The sequence below is a fragment of the Monodon monoceros genome, unplaced genomic scaffold (assembly GCF_005190385.1).
Source record: "Monodon monoceros isolate NGI ecotype Baffin Bay Population unplaced genomic scaffold, NGI_Narwhal_1 Super_Scaffold_1, whole genome shotgun sequence".
Taxonomy (NCBI): domain Eukaryota; kingdom Metazoa; phylum Chordata; class Mammalia; order Artiodactyla; family Monodontidae; genus Monodon; species Monodon monoceros.
The window spans coordinates 15,425,632-15,444,253 of record NW_021703765.1 but is presented as its reverse complement, the minus strand read 5'-3'; the positions used below and the strand labels follow the sequence as shown (position 1 = coordinate 15,444,253).

The window sequence follows — 18,622 nt, the reverse complement described above, 5'->3', positions numbered from 1 at the left end:
AACAACAGTCTCAGGAGCATCACAAGGTGTGAACGTAATTAAATGCTAAGCGAAAGGTGCATTCAATTCAGATTTTAGCTCAGTACCTATCGAGGCTCTGTGAATAAAGCGAGCAATAAAATATAGTCCAGCCTTAAATCACGGGAGGATAGAGTGAAATTAAAAATTAAAATTGGGTTTGATACGTGGCAGAGAGGAATTAGACTTACATCTAAGGTACAGGATTTGAGCATCACTGTTCCGTGGGACATCAGCAGGGGTGGGGAGATGCCAGGGAAGGCTGCACAGAAGAAATCCTACCTCATACTATCCAAAGAGGTATTTGGAGGGTGCACAAGAGGGATTTGCCCTGTGTGCAGACGAGCAGGAGGAGAATGGATATGTGGTACAAACCGTCATGGCTCTGCCAAGTGGCTGCCAGCACGTAGTACTGGAGGGTGATGCTCTAGGAAGGGGGTGATGGGAGGCTGGCACGGGTGAGGTGGACAAGTCCAACGGCCTCATTCCCTGAAGCTACAGAGAACGCCAGGTGGGCTTTAGGGAGAGAAGGGACACATTGAGATGTGTGTTTCCAGAGGTTCACTCGTAGCTGTGTGGGATGTGGGCAAGAGAAGGAGAGGCAGGTGGCTGGAGAGATCGGGAAGGCCCACCAAGGACCTGAGAGCTGAGCTGGCTGGAGGGGGAAAGGATGTGAATGGGCATCCAGGAGAGGGAAGGCTGTCTCAGAAGAGCAGGGAGGAATGTGTCATGGTCTTCAGAAGATGTGGATTTGAGAGGCTTTGAATGGAAGGTTTATAAAGTCCCAGGAGATGTAGTCAAAATGGTGGCTTGAGGATTAGATTGTGGACCGTCTCGAAAGCCAAGAAGTTTGGATTTTGCCTCACACATAAGGAGACGGTGCAGTGAAAACCCTGTTGCATCTGATCTCAAATACTGTGTCATCTCCCATTACAAAGGATGATCCTGCGTCCTCGCCCCCTGTAAGGGCAGCCCATCCATCTGCACGCTCCATCCAGCCCCCTGTTGACCACTCGAGGGTGTCACAGCCGCCCGCACTCGTCCACTCTCTCCTGCATCTTTCTCAGCGTCATAAAGCTCTGCCCTGGTACCCTTATCCCAGCAAAGCAGCCTTCCTCACCCCCCCTTCCCTACTGCCATTTTTTCTCTCCCTCCCTTTATAATAAATCTCCCTGGAATCGTTTTCTGTCCTTCTGTTTTCTGCCTCCTTCTCCTGTTTAGACTTTCGTCCCCCCACTCCACCAGAGCCACTCCTGCCAACCTGTCCAGTGCTTTCGTGTCCCTGAGTTCGGGGGGCTTGGGTTTCTCAGTTGGCGTCTTCGTTGACCTGCCTGAAGCACTCGTCTGCTCTGTCCTCCTAGAAGTGCTTTCTTTGCTGGGCCTCTTAATCACTGTCTTCTCTTGGTTCTCATCCTGCCTCATCGATAGCTCTTCTTGGTCTTTATCATCTTATGAACGTTGATGTGTCCTTTGACTCTCAGACAGTTCTCATCCAGGCCCATGACTCAGAGTGGCATCTATGTCCTGCTGACTCACGGATCTATATCTGCAGCCAGACCTCTCCCCTGAGATCCGGACTTGACGCTAACCACCTATTTATTTAACATCTCTGCTTAGGTCTCCAGTGGGCTTCTCACACTTAACGTATCCAAAACGTAACTCTTTTGATCCCTCTCCTTCCCTAATCCTGCTTCTCCCCTGTTTTCCCAACTAGTAGCTGGTAACTCTGCTCCACCGATGCCCAGGCCAAAGAATTTGGAGTGATGACTGACCCCTCTTTTTCTCTTCTTTGTCACCTACATTCAGCCCATCCATACATCTACCCTGGAGGTACATACCAAATCTAACCACTTATCATCACCCTTTTTCCCCAAGCCCAGGGCACAGGATCTCTCCCCTGGAGCCTGTGCCCTGGCTCCCTGCTTCCACACTTGGCAGCCGGGGTGACCCATCTAAACTGTGTCGGTCATATTGGTCCTCTGCTCAAACCCTTCAGTGCCCCCTCCTCGCACTCATGGACGATCCGGAGCCCTCACCATGGTGTGCAAGGCTCTGTTGTCTGCCCTCTGAGCTCGCCACCTGCTGTCTCCAACCCTCACTGCATAGAAAACCGCGGAAAGGATGTGATCGGGCAGTTCCCCAGGGAAATATAAATGGCTCAGGAGTATGTGCCTAGATGTCCAGCGTCACTAGGCATTGAAGAGAAACAAAAGTGCAGTAGAATTTTTACCATTGACTTCGGCAGAGTTGAAGAATGTGACCTGGTGTTGAAGACTCCTGATGAAGAGACACCGACTTAGGTCACTGGTGTCCTTTTTGAGGACAGTTCGGCAAGAAGGGACACAGAGCCTTAATATTTTTACAACTTGAAAGTCTATTTTCAGAAATCTATCCAAAGGAAATAATTGGTTGACTATAGAAAATTTTATCTGTAAAAGTTGAAATAATCTAAATCGTTAATAGAAGATATTTAAATGGATTATGGTCCATTTATACAATAAAATACAATGGTGGATTCAGAAGAATGTGGAATCATCAAAATATGTGTAGCTGTGTGTGCTTTACAAGCAAAAAATCAGGTGACAAAGCAATATGTATAATATAGACTCATAAGTACACGTGAATCCGTGTATCCAGAAAAGACATGGGCAGGATATACAGCTAGAAATTGATAGTGGTTACCTCAGTTGGTGAGATTAGAAGCAATCTCATTCTCTTTTATTTTGCAATAACCATTTGTTATTTTTATAATTGGCAACAGTAAGAAAAAGAAAGTGAACGCTGCAGCATCTAGATGCAGCGTATCACTTCACTTTGCTATGGAAGCTGCCAGGCAGGAGTTCCTTCCGTTTCCCAGTCCCGTCTTCACCCGCCCACCACTGGCCGTGTAGGCATCGCACCTGTTTATGGGCAGAGCCTTATCTCCAGTCACACAGGAGGATGTGCTCTTCCTTCTGTGTGAGTCCCTCCCTGTCTCCCCACCTCTGTCCTCAGTGTTTTGTTGTTTGTTTGTTTTTTGCGGTACGCGGGCCTCTCACTGTCGTGGCCTCTCCCGTTGCGGAGCACAGGCTCCGGACGCGCAGGCTCAGCGGCCATGGCTCACAGGCCCAGCCTCTCCGCGGCATGTGGGATCTTCCCGGACCGGGGCACGAACCCGCGTCCCCCGCATCGGCAGGCGGACTCTCAACCACCGCGCCACCAGGGAAGCCCAGTGTTTTTGTTTTTTAGAGGCTCTTACCAGGATTTAAACATGCCCGCGTCTCACCCATCTTCCAGAAGCAAGCAGTGCTTGCTCTCTGTCCAGGACTTTATGGTAAATTTGTTATTCTGTGAACACTTTGTAGAACATGCTCGTATTTTTCCAGTAGATAATTGTGTATTCAGTTATTTTTTTTCTTTTATTCATTTACACAGTGACTATTTACTGAGTGTTTTCTGTATGCTGAATGCCAGGGCTGTAAGGATGAATGATCCACAGCTTCTGTTTTCAAGGACCTTACAAGAGAGTGAAATTCCTCCTGAAATAAAAATAAAAAACCAAAAACAGAGTTCAGGGCTTTTCTTTGGAGGAAGAGGCACACCATATAAATAGGTATTTTATCTGTTAACTGAAAAATTTTTACCTTCCTATCATTAGTCATTAGAGAAATGCAGATCAAACCACAATGAAATACCACTAGCCACCCTTGATAATGGCTATAATAAAGTAAAATAAAACAAAATGGCAATATCAAGTGCTGGGAAGGCTGCAGAGCCATTGGAGCTCTTATCCATTGCTGGTGGAAAAACAGAGTACAGCCATCTGGAAAACACTTTGACAGTTTCTTACGTAATTTACCATAGGACCCAGTAATCCCATTCCTAGGTATTTACCCAAGAGAAATAAGATCATATGTTGACACCAAAGCCTGTCCATGAATGTTTATAGTTTATACTGTATACTTTAATAATTTTCAAAAACTGGAAACAACCTTGAAGTCCTTCACCTGGTAAATGGTAAACAAACAGGGGTCTGTCCATACAACGGAGTGCTCCTCTGCAGTGAGAAGCACGGACTACTCATACACTCGATAGAGTTGCCGATGCGTGATGCCGAGTGAGAGATGCCAGGCTCACAAAACCACACACATTATACTGCATGGTCCCATGTACGTGACAAATGGAAAAAGCAAAACTGTAGGATGGAAAACAGATGAGTGGTTTTTAAGAGTTGGGTGTAGGAAGGAGGGGTTGACGCTAAAGGGGCACGTGGGAATTTGGGGGGTGATGGAACTGTTCTATATCTTGATTGTAGTGGCAGTTACTTAACTGTATCCATTTCCCAAAACTCATTAAAAAGTGAATTTTACATTTCGTAAATTAATACCTCAGTGAACCTGACCTAAGATCTTTTTGAGGCAACAGAAAAAAATAATTTTTTTTATATGAGCTATATTCACATGGTTCAGAAATCCAAATAATATGAAGGAATGCAGTTAAAAGCCTCATTTCTACCCTTGCCACCCTTGAAGTTTCTCTATGCCAGTATCATCGTATATGCATCTGTGTTCTCATTTTTACCTCTTTTTAACACAGAACACAGTTTATTAAGTTAATTTTCTGCACCGGTTCCGTCTCCATGTAATTTATGTTACAGTTCTTTTCATACCAGTGCTTTGAGATCTTTCATTCTTTTCTACTGCTGCATGACAAGAATATTGTTTTGAGCACGTATCATTTATTTAACCATTCCTCCTTGGATGGACCCACATTTTTTCCCATCTTTTCCCCTTATACACAGTGCTGCAGTGAATAACCTTGAATGTACAGTCAGTTCTGCTGTAATGCCTGTGTGGAAAACACAGATTTGTTCCAACGTAGTTGATACATCAGGGAACAATTGACGCATAATGTGAATTCCGAGTTTGCTCGTGTGATTCCGTCCCTGAGAAACACTAGGTGATCATTAAACTGTGCAACAGAGTTGTGTAGGAGTCCACCCGGCACACTTGTGCACACACCTTCTGCCTTCACCAGTGACCTCATCTCCCCGTGGGCTGAGTCACACAGGTCCACACCTGGTGTTACAACTTCCCTCCAATTTCAGATAACCCTCCTTACACCACTTCACAGAAACTCAAGCAAGCCCCCTGGCGCTCACTTCCACAAGCAAACTGAAGGTCTTTTTCGAGGTAAAGTGCCACATTTTTTGCAGCACCTGATATGTGTTTCTTAACCGTTTAACATGTGTAAATGCATGCTAGTTTAGTTTTTTATTAAATGAGTCATTGGCAGTTTTTGAAAGTTATGCCCTGAACTTCACTGTTGCTGGAAGTCTTGTGGGTTTTGTTGCCTGATTCTGCATAGGTCAACGATTTAGAGCACGTGTTCTATGTATGTTGTGTTAAATCAGAACTGACTGTACCATGTGCGGGTTTATCTGTAGAATAGATTCCCAAGTGGAAGGGTCCAGGGTTTTAGGAATTAAATTCTGAGGGATTACTGCTGTGGTAGGCGTAAATTATGCAGTTGGTTTGGTTTTCCTTTTTCATAAAAACCGCTATGATAAGAGCTGAAGGATGTGTGTCAGCGTGCTTTGGGAATAACTTCGCTCCCGTTTAATCTTAAACTTGTGGCTGTTCCTGGACGTGTGCTGGTTGTCAAGGAGGCCCTGTGCATGTTGGTGTGAGGCAGATATCTCGTGGAGGAGGGAATCGCAGAAGAGATGGAGATGCGTGGGTGTCTGGCCAGATGGGAGTGTGAAGTTGTGGCTTTTCTCCCTCTAACTTCTTCAGAGTTACCTGAGACAGAGGCCTTCAAGCCAAGAGACAGGAAGGGACTGGTATCAGCATGGAAATGTCTGATCGTGAGAGCACCCACCTCCACCAAGTGCCATCCGAAAAGAATGGCTTTCAGAGGCATTTTAAATCCCAGAGCTCAGACCTGAGCCCAGGGCTGGGGCATGTAGAACAAAGGAGTTTGTTAGGTAAGAGCAGTTAATAATAATGCTTTCTTCCCTAAAGGACACAAAGGTAAAAGAGTCAGAAATTGGAGATGAGGGAGAAAGTTTAGGAGGTGTGCCCAAGTGTTTCATTTGATATTTTGCTCTAACGTTTTAGCAAAATTTTCAGACCCTTCCAGCTTATTAGTTCACTGTTTCTTTAAAGAGTTCTATTTAAAAACAAAATAATTTATAATTCATAAATTTCTTTTCTGATTTTAGTTAACTATAAAAAGTGCACTTAAGGCCCTGGTTCTGTTAATATCAGTTTATGCAGCCTTGGAGCCAGCAGAAGTAAAGGACATTAAAAGTCTTGAAAACAGAATGATAGACTTTTACACTTTCTTTTTTCCTTTTTTTAAAAGTTAATTATTTATTTATTTTTGGCTGTGTTGGCTCTTTGTTGCTGCGCGGGGGCTTCTCACTGAAGTGCCTCCTCTTGTTGCGGAGCACGAGCTCTAGGCGCGAGAGCTTCAGTAGTTGGGGCACGTGGGCTCAGTAGTTGTGGCTCGCAGGCTCAGTAGTTGTGGCGCACGGGCGTAGTTGCTCCGTGGCATGTGGAATCTTCCCGGACCAGGGCTTGAACCTGTGTCCCCTGCATCGGCAGGCGGATTCGTAACCACTGTGCCACCAGGGAAGTCCTACACTTTCTTAATACTGTTTTTTCCCATGTTTGATTAAAAATTGCTCCCTGTGTCATAAAGTAGCAGTATGAACTATTATAATATTGAAGATACAAGTTACGAAGATAAATTAGGCAAAGCACCTTTAAACAAGTTAGTATTTAAAATTTAACAAAGAAGAAAGTCATTTGTCTTGTTAGGTATTGTGAACATGGCAGGTTTGATCTGGAAACTGGAGTTTAACTTGTAGTTTTCTTGTCACCAGTGATTTTGAAACCTTGCCCCATTGTTTTGAGATTGCACAGTTCATTTCTGCAATTTTTTTTCATAAAGATGTTGAAAAAGAGTATCTCATACATCGTCAACTCTTTTTGAAAATAATAATTATTGATTTAGCTAAGCTGCTCTTCATTTATTATCTTCTGAGGATTTCTTTATTGATCACAATTTTGGATTTGATATTAATAAATATCAAATTTTTTGATTTAATAATTATTAATAAATATTAATATTTATTATATATTATACTATATATTATATATATTATACATATAATTATATATATATAATTATATATAATATATATATTATACATATAATATATATATTATATTATATATATTATATATATAAATATATAATATATTAACATACAATATAATTATATATTATATATATTAATATAATAAATATTAATAAATATATGATATTAATAAATACAATAAAGGATTTCTTTATTGATTACAATTTTGATTTGATATTAATATAACTACACAGTAACAAGAAGCAGAATATTAAAATCTTCACCGTAATAGAAAATCCAGTCTGCATGTCTCTGAGGTCTCTGCCCTGTTTTGTGCTTAGAAAGATACACTTCCATTGTCTCCCTCCTTTATGATTATTTGCTACAACTGTCTTGCTTTTAGAAAGATGTCTTGTGTTTCAGCTCTCCCAGGTGATCTTAACATTGTCCATCTTATATGTGCAGAATTCAACAGGAGTTAGGTATTTGTAGATGTTAAAAACCTTTATTGAAGCATAGTAGAACTATTCATAACTGACTGTTCTTGACTTAAAAGTTTTATTGTAAAAGAAACCTCTTATTCATTCTCTGGCTACATATGCTAATAAAAGAGACTAGGGATGGCCTATTTAATGTGATCGAAAATTTTTATGAAGGAGAAGGGACAGGATATCTCAGGCACTAGTTGGTCACTTGCTTTGTTGTGTCTCTTTTTCCCCAGAGATGATTCTTACAGTCTGGGATATATGATGTATATCCACATATCCCGGGGATATGCTTAGGAAAGCAGTACAAGCAGTGGTACGACTTTCATCTTTAACTTGGAGAAGGAACTTCCTCCTTTGCCTTTGTCTGGGTTCAAGACCTTTTCAGCGTCCGCCGGACTGATTTGTTTTATTTAAAAGATTGTATTTTCCACTTTTTAAAAAATGAAACTTGGATATGTAACTTTATTATTACTAATAAAGTTACACATGTTGAGGATTTCTCTGTGTCCCAAGCACTGTGCTAGCCCTTCAGTGGCCCCCTTCCCCCAGCACTCTCTCTGAGGACGGCACTGCTGTGATCCCCACTGGACAGCTTGAGGAGTGGGTGTTTATGGAGGTTGGGACACTTTCCCCCATCACATGGTTAGTGAGTGGTGGAGAAAAGGTGCCAGCCCATCTCTGGGACTCCTCTCAGCCGCCTGAATAGATTTGTTTACCACCTTGAATAAGGATGTGTTTGTCAGGTGATTAATGTAAAAATAATTTTTTAGAAAACATCATTTCTTTATCACTTAGGTCACAGTTGCTTGCTTATCTCTTCTTATTGCCAAAGTAGTAACACAATTTCACGTGAGAACTTATTCCTTCTTCATCCCTATTTTTTACGAGGGCTGATGGGCCAAATTTGTTTCATTCACGAGGCGAACAGTTCTTTCTTGATTTCATTTCCTTGTGATGTGACATTACTTCCAAACTGCAGTGCGTATCATGCCCAAATAATTTGTGTTAAATGTTAAGCCACTAATTTGACTTCAAAGGTTCCACATGGGAATCTGTTGAATTAACATTATGTCTTAGCCAAAGTGGGAAACTTTCACTTTGATTTTTATCTCTCTCTCTCTCTCTCTTTTTTTTTTTTTTTTGCGTTACGCGGGCCTCTCACTGTTGTGGCCTCTCCAGTTGCGGAGCGCAGGCTCAGCGGCCATGGCTCACGGGCCCAGCCACTCCGTGGCATGTGGGATCTTCCCAGACTGGGACACGAACCCGTGTCCCCTGCATCGGCAGGCGGACTCTCAACCACTGCGCCACCAGGGAAGCCCAGATTTTTATATATCTCTTGATTGTGCTCTCTCGCTTTCTCAGTGTCCCTCCCCTGCACACACGCACGCGCACACACACACACACACACACACACTCTACATATACCAACAGGCAATATCCCCAAAGTGGTTTCAAACTTGTGTTCTTGAGATAACCAAATGGTATCACTTAAAACAAAAAGCATTCTTGGAAAACGCTTTCCTTATTTAAGCAATAATTAGTTATTAGGGGGAGAAGCTAAAATGTTTAAAATTAGCCAGAGATGTAATTTGATGGCATATTGGAGAAGGAAACCTGTTCTTTCTGGATATAACAAATTAACTAATGGCTTTATTTGGTATCTGCTGAAGAATTGTTTTTCTAGGTTATCTGCTTTTTAAAAATAACGTCTCTTACGCAAAGAAAATTTATGTAATGTTTTCTTTTCAGCTATCTGGGTGTTTGTGTTCAATCAAAACAATAAGTCTTTTTAAGGAAAAAAATAGTTTTTTAGTCTTATGATAAAGTGTGTTCTCTAGAAATGAACCCCTCCATGATTACTCCAGCCCTACCCACCCTTTCTGTTATGTTTTTTTTTTTAATTGATTGATTGATTGATTTTTGGCTGCATTGGGTCTTTATTGCTGCGTGCGGGCTGTTCTCTAGTTGCGTCGAGCAGGGGCTACTCTTCACTGCGGTGCCCGGGCTTCTCTTGTTGCGGAGCACTGGCTCTAGGCACGTAGGCTTCAGTAGTTGTGGCTCACAGGCTCTGTAGTTGTGGCGCACAAGCTCTAGAGCGCAGGCAGGCTCAGTAGTTGTGGTGCACGGGCTTAGTTGCTCCGTGGCATGTGGGATCCTCCCAGACCAGGGCTCAAACCCGTGTCCCCTGCATTGGCAGGCTAACCACTGCACCACCAGGGAAGTCCTCTGTTACACCTTTAAAATCTTCTAGTCTTGTTACTGTAGTACTAAAGAGCAGTGATACTTAGACTCTTACAAAAGAGTTTTTAATTTGTAAAGTGTTTCCGTTTTTGTTCTCTCAAGTGACTTTCTTTCTCTTTTCTCCTAATAAAGCAAATGAAGAAGCACCCCTGCCGCCAGTGTGACAAGTCTTTCAGCTCATCCCACAGCCTGTGCCGTCACAACCGGATCAAGCACAAAGGCATCAGGAAAGTTTATACCTGCTCGTAAGTCGTGATTTCTAATGTGGGAAGCACAGTGAAAGGATTAGCCTGGAACTTCTCGAAGGTTTTTCCCATTTCACCATTAACTTTCCATTTTCCCATTCTCTGCTCCATGGTGTATGGATTTCCTTTAAGAAATTGTATTTTGTTTTGACAGACCATTCTTGCTTGGTTTGTAACACTTAACAATATTCAAATAAAAAGGAGCAGTCAGTCCCTTGCCCACCCTTTGTATGTTCTTATCTGTTACCTTTGTTCTTTTTTTTTGGCCACACAGTTTGTGGGATCTTAGTTCCCCGACCAGGGATTGAACCCGGGCCCTCAGCAGTGAAAGCACAGAGTCCTAACCACTGTACTCCCAGGGAATTCCCACCTATGTTCTTATCCATTATACAGAGGTAGGCATTTTATTACTGAGAATTTTGGAGAAGTGGCTCACGGGCAGGTAGGTGCACGGTTGAATGAGATGCTCTTCGGTCTCTTACACACAGGGAGTTGGCAGCATCAGTAAGCCGTTTGGGCTGGTAGATCTACTCAGGGTTCAGAGCAGGCCGTGGTGGGGCCAGTCATGGAGTCATCCTGGGCTGGACGTTTGCCCCTCGGCTGCAGTGCATCCCTCATCTCAGCACACGCTGTTGGTTAGAGACCAAATTCAAGGAACTGAGTGGGCCAACCCACTGAGTGGACAGTCCATGAGATTCTTTGTATATGAAGGTCAGAGATTGTTATATTATTATTAGTGAGAAAGCTTTCTCACCCACTCAGAACATGCCTGAAGTGAGGTGATATAACAGGGTTACTTACTTTAAGGCACTTCTCATAAAAGAGGACTAAACGACACAGAAGCCATATAGCCAGTGTGTGGCCGTGATGAAAGCAGGGCTCTGTGTACCATTTGGCTGAGGGAACGTGAGAAAGTCAGCTACCAGATCGCCGGGGCTTTGCTGTGTCTTGGTTAGGTAGGGAATGTTTCTTGGGTAGGAAAACAGGAACCCTCCTTCCGTGAAATTGAAGCTGGGAGTGATTTTGGTGAGATGAGAACATTCTGTAAATACAGTCTGTATGTTGAGACTGCATTGAAAGAATCAGTGAATTTAGGAGGAAACCCTGGGCTGAGAAAATGGAAAGGAATGCTGGCGTGGATGGCACAGTCCTTCCTCTAACAGGGGTGTTCGTTTCCTCGTGAAGTGCCTGTAAGGCAGTAAGATGCCAGGATTGTCCAGCTAATTTCGTTTGTTCTTTGGTGTTGGATCCCACTGCTGCCCCATAGAGCGTCTCTAACATGATACCAGAATTTGGAGCCAATCATTATAAAATTCTTAGAAGCCTCTCTGAAGACAGCAAATTTGGTTCTTCATAAGCCATGAGAAACTTTCCATCCACCTTCGCTGCAGTGGTATTCTTGATGCCTGGCTTAGAGTATCTGTAATCACCATGGTCATTAACTTCCATTTACCTGTGTTTGGCCTGTTTGGTTAAGAAAATGATAAATTCATATCTTCTAAAGAAGAACTGTAATTGTAATTAACATAATTTTGCACAAGCTGAAATGACACTTTAAATAATTGACATGTTTTGGATATCTGTTCACAGTTTTCTACGTTTTAATCGACTGACTGAACACATGTATTTGAGTGCTGCGGTTCTAACCATGCATATTGCATTTGTGCTTTGATGAGGAATTTGATGGGGAGACAGTCTGTCTTGTCTGTGTTACGGCAGAGTGGACAGGAATTGTTAACACCAGCGTGAAGGAGTCAGGCAGGGACTTTCTTCCTATTAAAGTGTCTCATGGCGTAAATTCTGAGGGAACCGTCTGAGTCACTGGAAAGGAAACTTTTGAAATTTAATGTCCTCCATGTTAAAAATTACAGCCATCTAGAATAACGAATTAAGTAATACTTTAACCAAACTCAGAAAATAAATACTCCATCTGACCCAAATTTTTGTGTCCTGTAAGGACACAAAAACTGATAGAAAACTTTTAACAAAAGCTGCAAGAGTTTTTCTTTTTTTTCACCAATTGGAAACTATGATTCATAGCAAAATTACTCTTTCGCTTTGGACCAGTGGTACTCATGCAGACGACCCTGGCCCCTCTGAGCGGGGCTGTCGGCCGGCTGAGGGCTTTCAGCAGTGAATGTGCGCCTCAGTGAGTTCCTTTAAAGCAAGTAGGTTATTTCCTTGTCTTTTTCCTCACAGGCACTGCCCAGACTCCAGGCGTACCTTCACGAAACGGTTAATGCTGGAGAAACATATCCAACTCATGCACGGAATTAAGGATCCTGACTTGAAAGAGATGACAGAAGCCACCAATGAGGAGGAAGCAGAAATAAAAGAAGATACCAAGGTCAAACACTGCACGTGTTCTCTTTACAGTGAAGTTGTGTTGACTTGCTTTTGCCATTTTTTTTTTTTTGCATTTACATTATTCTACGGTTACACAGTTTTAAAAATTCAGACTGTGCATAAAACTTTAAAATAATAGGGAAGCTCTCGCTGCACTCGTTCTGAGCTTTCATCTTGCTCCTGAAAGGTAACCTTTATTAAGTTTCTTCTGTATCCTTCCAGACACAACTTTAGGGATTGATCTCCTTACATATAAAATTTTATGTTGCCTCACAGAAGTGGTCTCTTAGCCGGGGGGATTGTATGAATCTAGACTCCTTTTCATTGGCAGTATATTGGTTGTGAGAGGTACCTAATCAAAATTGATTCCATTTAGCCTCTCTTTGTACTGATAAAGGATTAAGATAAGATTCGTAGATAGTGTCTTATTAGTAGGTAGTGAACTTGAAGCAGACAACAGAACGTATACTAACCTGAGTACACGGTGTGTGTGTCGCAAGTGCTGTTGCAGTAAAGCAGACACTTAGGAGACCTGCTGTCTTTGGCCCTGTGCTGCGTTCTGGAACGTTCCTGGGTAAAAGCCTATGTGTGCTTTCAAGGAGTTAATCGTTGAAATCAGAATACAAGTCAGACTCGTGTCGCATTAAATTGTAACCCTTTCCCTCAAGTGATGGGGAGGCGGGGGTGGAATTAAAGAACGTACGTGCAGGAGCAGCCCTAGGTCAAGGCGGAAAAGCAGGATGGCTGCAGAGCTGGGAGGACAGGGCGGCCCCTCGTCTTGGCTTTTTAGAGAGCAGGAAGGGAGGGGATTTGAGGCCAGAGGGGAAGGAGTGGGAGGAAGGTGAGTGGGGAGGAAGGTGAGTGGGCAGGAAAGGGCGCTTAGGAGACCCGGTGAGGCTCAGGTGGCTCCACCTGAGTCTCGGGAGAAGCACAAGTGCAGACATCTTCTCCTCCACGAGGTGCTTTTCAGTCCGCCCACCCCCTGCCTCTCCTCGGCCTCATCTGCACACTCACCTGGTCGCCCTGCCCCGGCCCCCCTGGCCTGCCTCCTGGGCCCCTTTCCCCGTGTGGCCTCCTGGCTCAGGCTGTCCCTGCCACACTGCACGCTGGCTCCTCCGTGGCTCTTCGTCACTCCGTTGGCGCCTGCGTCCCACGAGGGCCGGGACTTGTCTGTCCTACCAAGCCGGCTGTTGGAGGATGCCTGGTCATCCCCGAGCTGAGTCCGTCTCTGTTGGGGGGCTGGGAGGCACGACCCTGGGGTGGGGTGGCGGCCACGCAGCCGTAAGGAGCCCGCACCACCCCCCCCCGGGACACGTTTCCCCGCAGCCCAGGAGCCCGCGAGCACCGACCGACCGTCACCCACCCAGAGACCGGTTTTCAGTGCATCACCCGCTCTGTTTTTCTCTCCAAGGTTCCCAGTCCCAAGCGGAAGTTGGAAGAACCCGTTTTAGAGTTCAGACCTCCCCGAGGAGCCATCACGCAGCCCCTGAAGAAGCTGAAGATCAATGTGTTCAAGGTGCACAAGTGCGCCGTGTGCGGCTTCACCACGGAGAACCTGCTGCAGTTCCACGAGCACATCCCGCAGCACAAGTCGGACGGCTCGTCCCACCAGTGCCGCGAGTGCGGCCTCTGCTACACGTCGCACGTCTCCCTGTCCCGGCACCTCTTCATCGTCCACAAACTGAAGGAGCCGCAGCCAGCGGCCAAGCAGAACGGGGCCGGTGAGGAGAGCCAGCAGGAGAACAAGCCCGGCCCAGAGGACGCGCCGGCCGACGGCCCCGTGTCGGACAGAACGTGCAAAGTATGTGCAAAGACGTTCGAGACGGAAGCTGCCTTAAACGCCCACATGCGGACCCACGGCATGGCCTTCATCAAATCCAAAAGAGTGAGCTCAGCGGAGAAATAGCCGCGCACCCTTCCCGCCGAGAGTCCCGGTCCACATTGGAAGCAAAGAGACAGTTTTCTTACAAAAAGTTGGCAGTTATCATAGAGTTAACAGTACTGTCTAGGCTGTTGCAATATATCCTCCTTCCACTCCCTTCTCCGCCTCCTCCTGTATATCCTCCTCGATTAAGTATTAAAACAGTATTTGAGTTGAAAAGAGTTTGTATATATTTAAATGAATAACTTTTTATACTCTTTGTTACATGTTTATATCAGTATTTAGTGGAAAATGTTTTGAAGTTTTTTTTTGTTTCGTTCTTGGTGTTTTTTTTTTTTTTTTTTTAATTTGAGTTAGAATTTTTCTTTTTGTACTGTTTCTTTAAAACAGTTCTTAGTATCAGGGGCAGTTCCTGAATTCAAATAAACCATTTTGTATGTCACAGATTTGAATGGGTTAACTAATTACAGGCTACGATAATGCCTTTTTTAGTGTTTTTAATTTTTAGAATTCACTACATAAATCGTAGGTGATTGTAGGTCTCAAAAACACTAGGGACTTTTAAGTGTCTTAGCACTATCCTCAACGTGCCTGCTCCGCCAGGGAGTGCCGGCCCCGCCAGGACCGCAGCCCGGCGTGTGGCGTCTTCTCCAGGCCAAACTGTGTCGAAAGCAGCCTTGCAGGTCGCTTCTTTCTCAGTGGGGGGATGAAAACTTGTAAGGAATCCAGTAAGGAACGTGGATTAATTCCATCTCAGAATGGGGAAGAAGGATATCCTAAAGGGAAAAAACGGGGGTGCGGGGTGGCTGGGGGCAGCGGTGGCTTTCTGGGCCGATTTGCAAGGCTGACTTCTAAAGAGCACAAGGAGATATAGCAGCGAAAGGGCTGGACTACTGTAAAAGTTACAAATACGTAGTTAGACCAATAGATTTATATAGTCAAGCTTTTGTCATGTAATTTATTAACTATTGCAAAGACACAACTAAAAATATCAAGTATTTCTCTGGCTCTTGACAGGAAAAAAAAAAATCACAATTGACTTAACCCTTTGCTGTCTAAAGAGTTGGCGTTTCCTGTTCAGGGTGCTACTGCCATACGTCCTGGTACTTAGTAGACTTGGGATGCACAACTTCCACCTTATTGATGCAGCAGCCGGCATGTCGCAATTGGCCGTTCGAGTCAGCACTGAGCCACCTGGGTTTAGTTCAGCCATTTAAATAAGTATCTTTAACATCGGTAGTTCCGCTTTCTTAGTGCAGCCGAGGTACTCTTCTGTCCCTTCCAAACGTTTATAGTTCTCTGGGAGAGTTATACTTTTTGGTTTTGTGTTTTGCGTTTTCTTTTGCATTTTATATCTTGTATTTATCCCTAAACATGTTTTGTACTTTTTTTTTTTTTAAGAGAAGAAATTCTTTTGTGTATATATAGATATACTTGCATGATATACTGTAGTCAACGTTCGGTTCCTCAAAAGGTCTTGCTGCTGTCAGGTGTCATGCACTAACCATATCCATCCTAACTGTATTAGACACATTTCACATGTAAATAAACGTGCGACATTTGGCCCTTGTGCTTCCGAGAGAGAGTTATTGATGGTGGGTCGCTGACATCTTCATGAAGTTTAGGGAGTGATTCATTGCAGGGATGGGCTACGGGATATTGCAGAATTCTCCCTGCTCAGAAGAGAGGCATATTCATTCTTGTTAGCAATCAGCTAACATATCGACTCCGTCAGTACATCGGTATAACCCGAGGCTGTGATTAAGTACGCCTCAACTTGAAATTCAATTGCTGTTACTTGTTATACTTATACTTGTATTGCTCTTAAGTTGTATTCATAGCACTTTTCATATGTTTCTGCATTTGAACCTTGCAATAAACCTGTGTGGTGGGCTGCACGGGTCTAATAGCCTAGTTTTACAGTCGAGGAAGCTGAACTCATTAAGTTCTTGGCCTAAGCCCTCAGAGCTGGTAAGTGGCTTTGCGTATTAGAACCCAGATATTCTTGCTCTAAATCTAGTGCTCGCTCTATGTGTTTATGTACATATTCACAAATACTCCTTTATTCAACAAATAAAAAGTATGCAAAACACAATACTAGAAATTTTTGTTTGTGGCACTATGACTTTTATAAGATAACTTGGGAGGCTGTCTACTCATAAATACCCAGATGTGCTGGGTAATATGAAATTGGCATCTATTAAATGCCTAGATGAGCATCCAGGAAAGTTTTAAAATAGGCCCAGAGGTCCAAAATGAAGAAGAAACTAAAATCCAGAGTAGAAAAACAGCACCCGATGCTGTAGCCCTGGGAGGAAACCTGGATGGTTCAACTGAAGAGAGAATTGATGAACTGGAAGATGGATTGTGAAGAAATTCCCTAGAATGCAGCAAAGAGATAAGGAGATGAAATATATGGAAGAGCATAGGAGTCCAGGACGAAATAAGCAGCTCTAACAAGTTTAATAGGAGCTCCAGAGGGGGAATAGAAGGAACTGGAGAGAGCCAGTGTGGAAAATTCTTAGCTGTTAATGAAAAGACATGAATACTTGGGTTAACATGGTGAATGCTGAGCAAAAAATCCACGTTGGGGCTTGTGAATTCTACCCATTTTTCATTAGTTGAAGATACTGGGTGTGGTTGTCAATGTGGGCATTTGAGAAACAGGACATAGACCAAAGGTAGAAAACTGGGGCACATTCCATGAATTTTTAGGAATCCCATTTCCTCTGTTGGTGGGGAAGGGGAGGTGAGGCTGACGGAGTAGGCTGGGTCCAAGGTGTAAAAAGCCTTGAATGACAGTCTTCGGGGGTTTGTACTCGATAGAGATGAGTTATTTGGACAGGGGAGTGACTACCAGATTAATTGTTGACAGTGGAGGGTGGAAGGGATTTCCCTGGTGGCACAGTTAAGAATCTGCCTGCCAATGCAGGGGACACGGGTTTGAGCCCTGGTCCGGGAAGATCCCATATGCCGTGGAGCAACTAAGCCCGTGCACCACAGCTACTGAGCCTGCGCTCTAGAGCCCACGAGCCACAACTGCTGAAGCCCGAGCGCAGGCTCTGCTACGAAGAGTAGCCCCTGCTCACCGCAACTAGAGAAAGCCTGCGCACGGCAATGAAGACCCAACACGGCCAAAATAAATAAATAAATTTATTAAAAAAAACAAAAAAGGATGGTGGGTGTGTATCCATCAGTGTAAGTTAGGCTGTGCTATGGTTGTAGCCCTGAATCTTAACGGCTTTAACAAGACTTATTTTTCTTCCTTTTTTTTTTGCCTGCGCCCCACTGCATGTAGTATCTTAGTTCCCTGACCAGGGCTTGAACCTGTACCCCCTGCAGTGGAAGTGCAGAGTCTTAACCACTGGATCGCCAGGGAAGTCCCCTGAGACTTATTTCTTGCTCAGACTGGAGACGTTGCTCCAAATCTCTTCATCCCCTTACCCCACTTTCAACAAAATTGCTGCTTATTGGGGGCAGACAGAAAGTGCAATGGGATGTTCTGGCACAGAAGTGATGGATGTCACTTTTCACATTTCATTGACCAAAACCAGTAACATGGTCCCACCTAATCACAAGGAGGTCAAGAAGTGCAATTCTACCCTGTGCCCAGAAAGCAGAAGACTGAAAATATTTGCACAGCATAAATGACCATCACAGGAATAAAGTTTAAATCGAAGTAGCTATGGTGCCAACACGGTGGTCCACATGGGCATGAGGACTCGGCTTAGGGTGGGGGAGGTAATCTTGGAAAGAGGCTGCAGTTGTAGGTAGCATTTCAGGAGTATCAAGGAAAATTTCATGCTGTGGGATACAGAGAAAGAAGAGAAGCCTGAAAGTTCAAACCTAGGTGATTTCGTGAACAGATTTTTTGTCAACGTTTAGATTACTTAAATAGAAATATGGAAGTCAAAATTAAGAGCTGTTCATGGGGCAGATGAACTTTAGATATTCATTCAAGGTTAGTTTTTGTTTGAATGTGTGTGGTTGGGTGATTTTATTATCAATAATTGAGTAACAGTAATGCATAAAGAAGTGTGCCATCAAGGTGGTAAAACATGAAATGAAGAAAAGGACAGTGCAGGCTTAGCATCCCTGGCATAGACAACTGCTTCCTCCCAAACACATTTTCTGCAAATTCCTGACTCCTACTCCAGTAAGTATTCCAAAGAACAACTGTTCCACCCCAAAGCTCTGATGGGTGCCTCTCTTCACGGTCGGTGGGCTAGTGAGTTCCGTCCCAGGATCTTTGACCAACGGAAATTTCCTGTTGAAA

The 18,622-nt window shown here is 43.9% G+C and overlaps 1 protein-coding gene across 5 annotated transcripts in view; it reads left to right on the top strand.

The window, feature by feature from the left end:
• ZNF532 (zinc finger protein 532) overlaps positions 1–15,375 on the top strand; it is a 107,671-nt gene extending 92,296 nt beyond the window's left edge. For all 5 annotated transcript variants that reach the window (XM_029225493.1, XM_029225509.1, XM_029225473.1 and 2 more), the window contains 3 exons: positions 10,006–10,118; positions 12,318–12,465; positions 13,876–15,375. In XM_029225493.1, coding sequence (XP_029081326.1) covers positions 10,006–10,118; positions 12,318–12,465; positions 13,876–14,370 — 756 coding nt within the window. In that variant the 3' untranslated portion in view covers positions 14,371–15,375. The remainder of the gene's footprint in view (positions 1–10,005; positions 10,119–12,317; positions 12,466–13,875) is intronic.
• Positions 15,376–18,622: the final 3,247 nt, after the last annotated feature.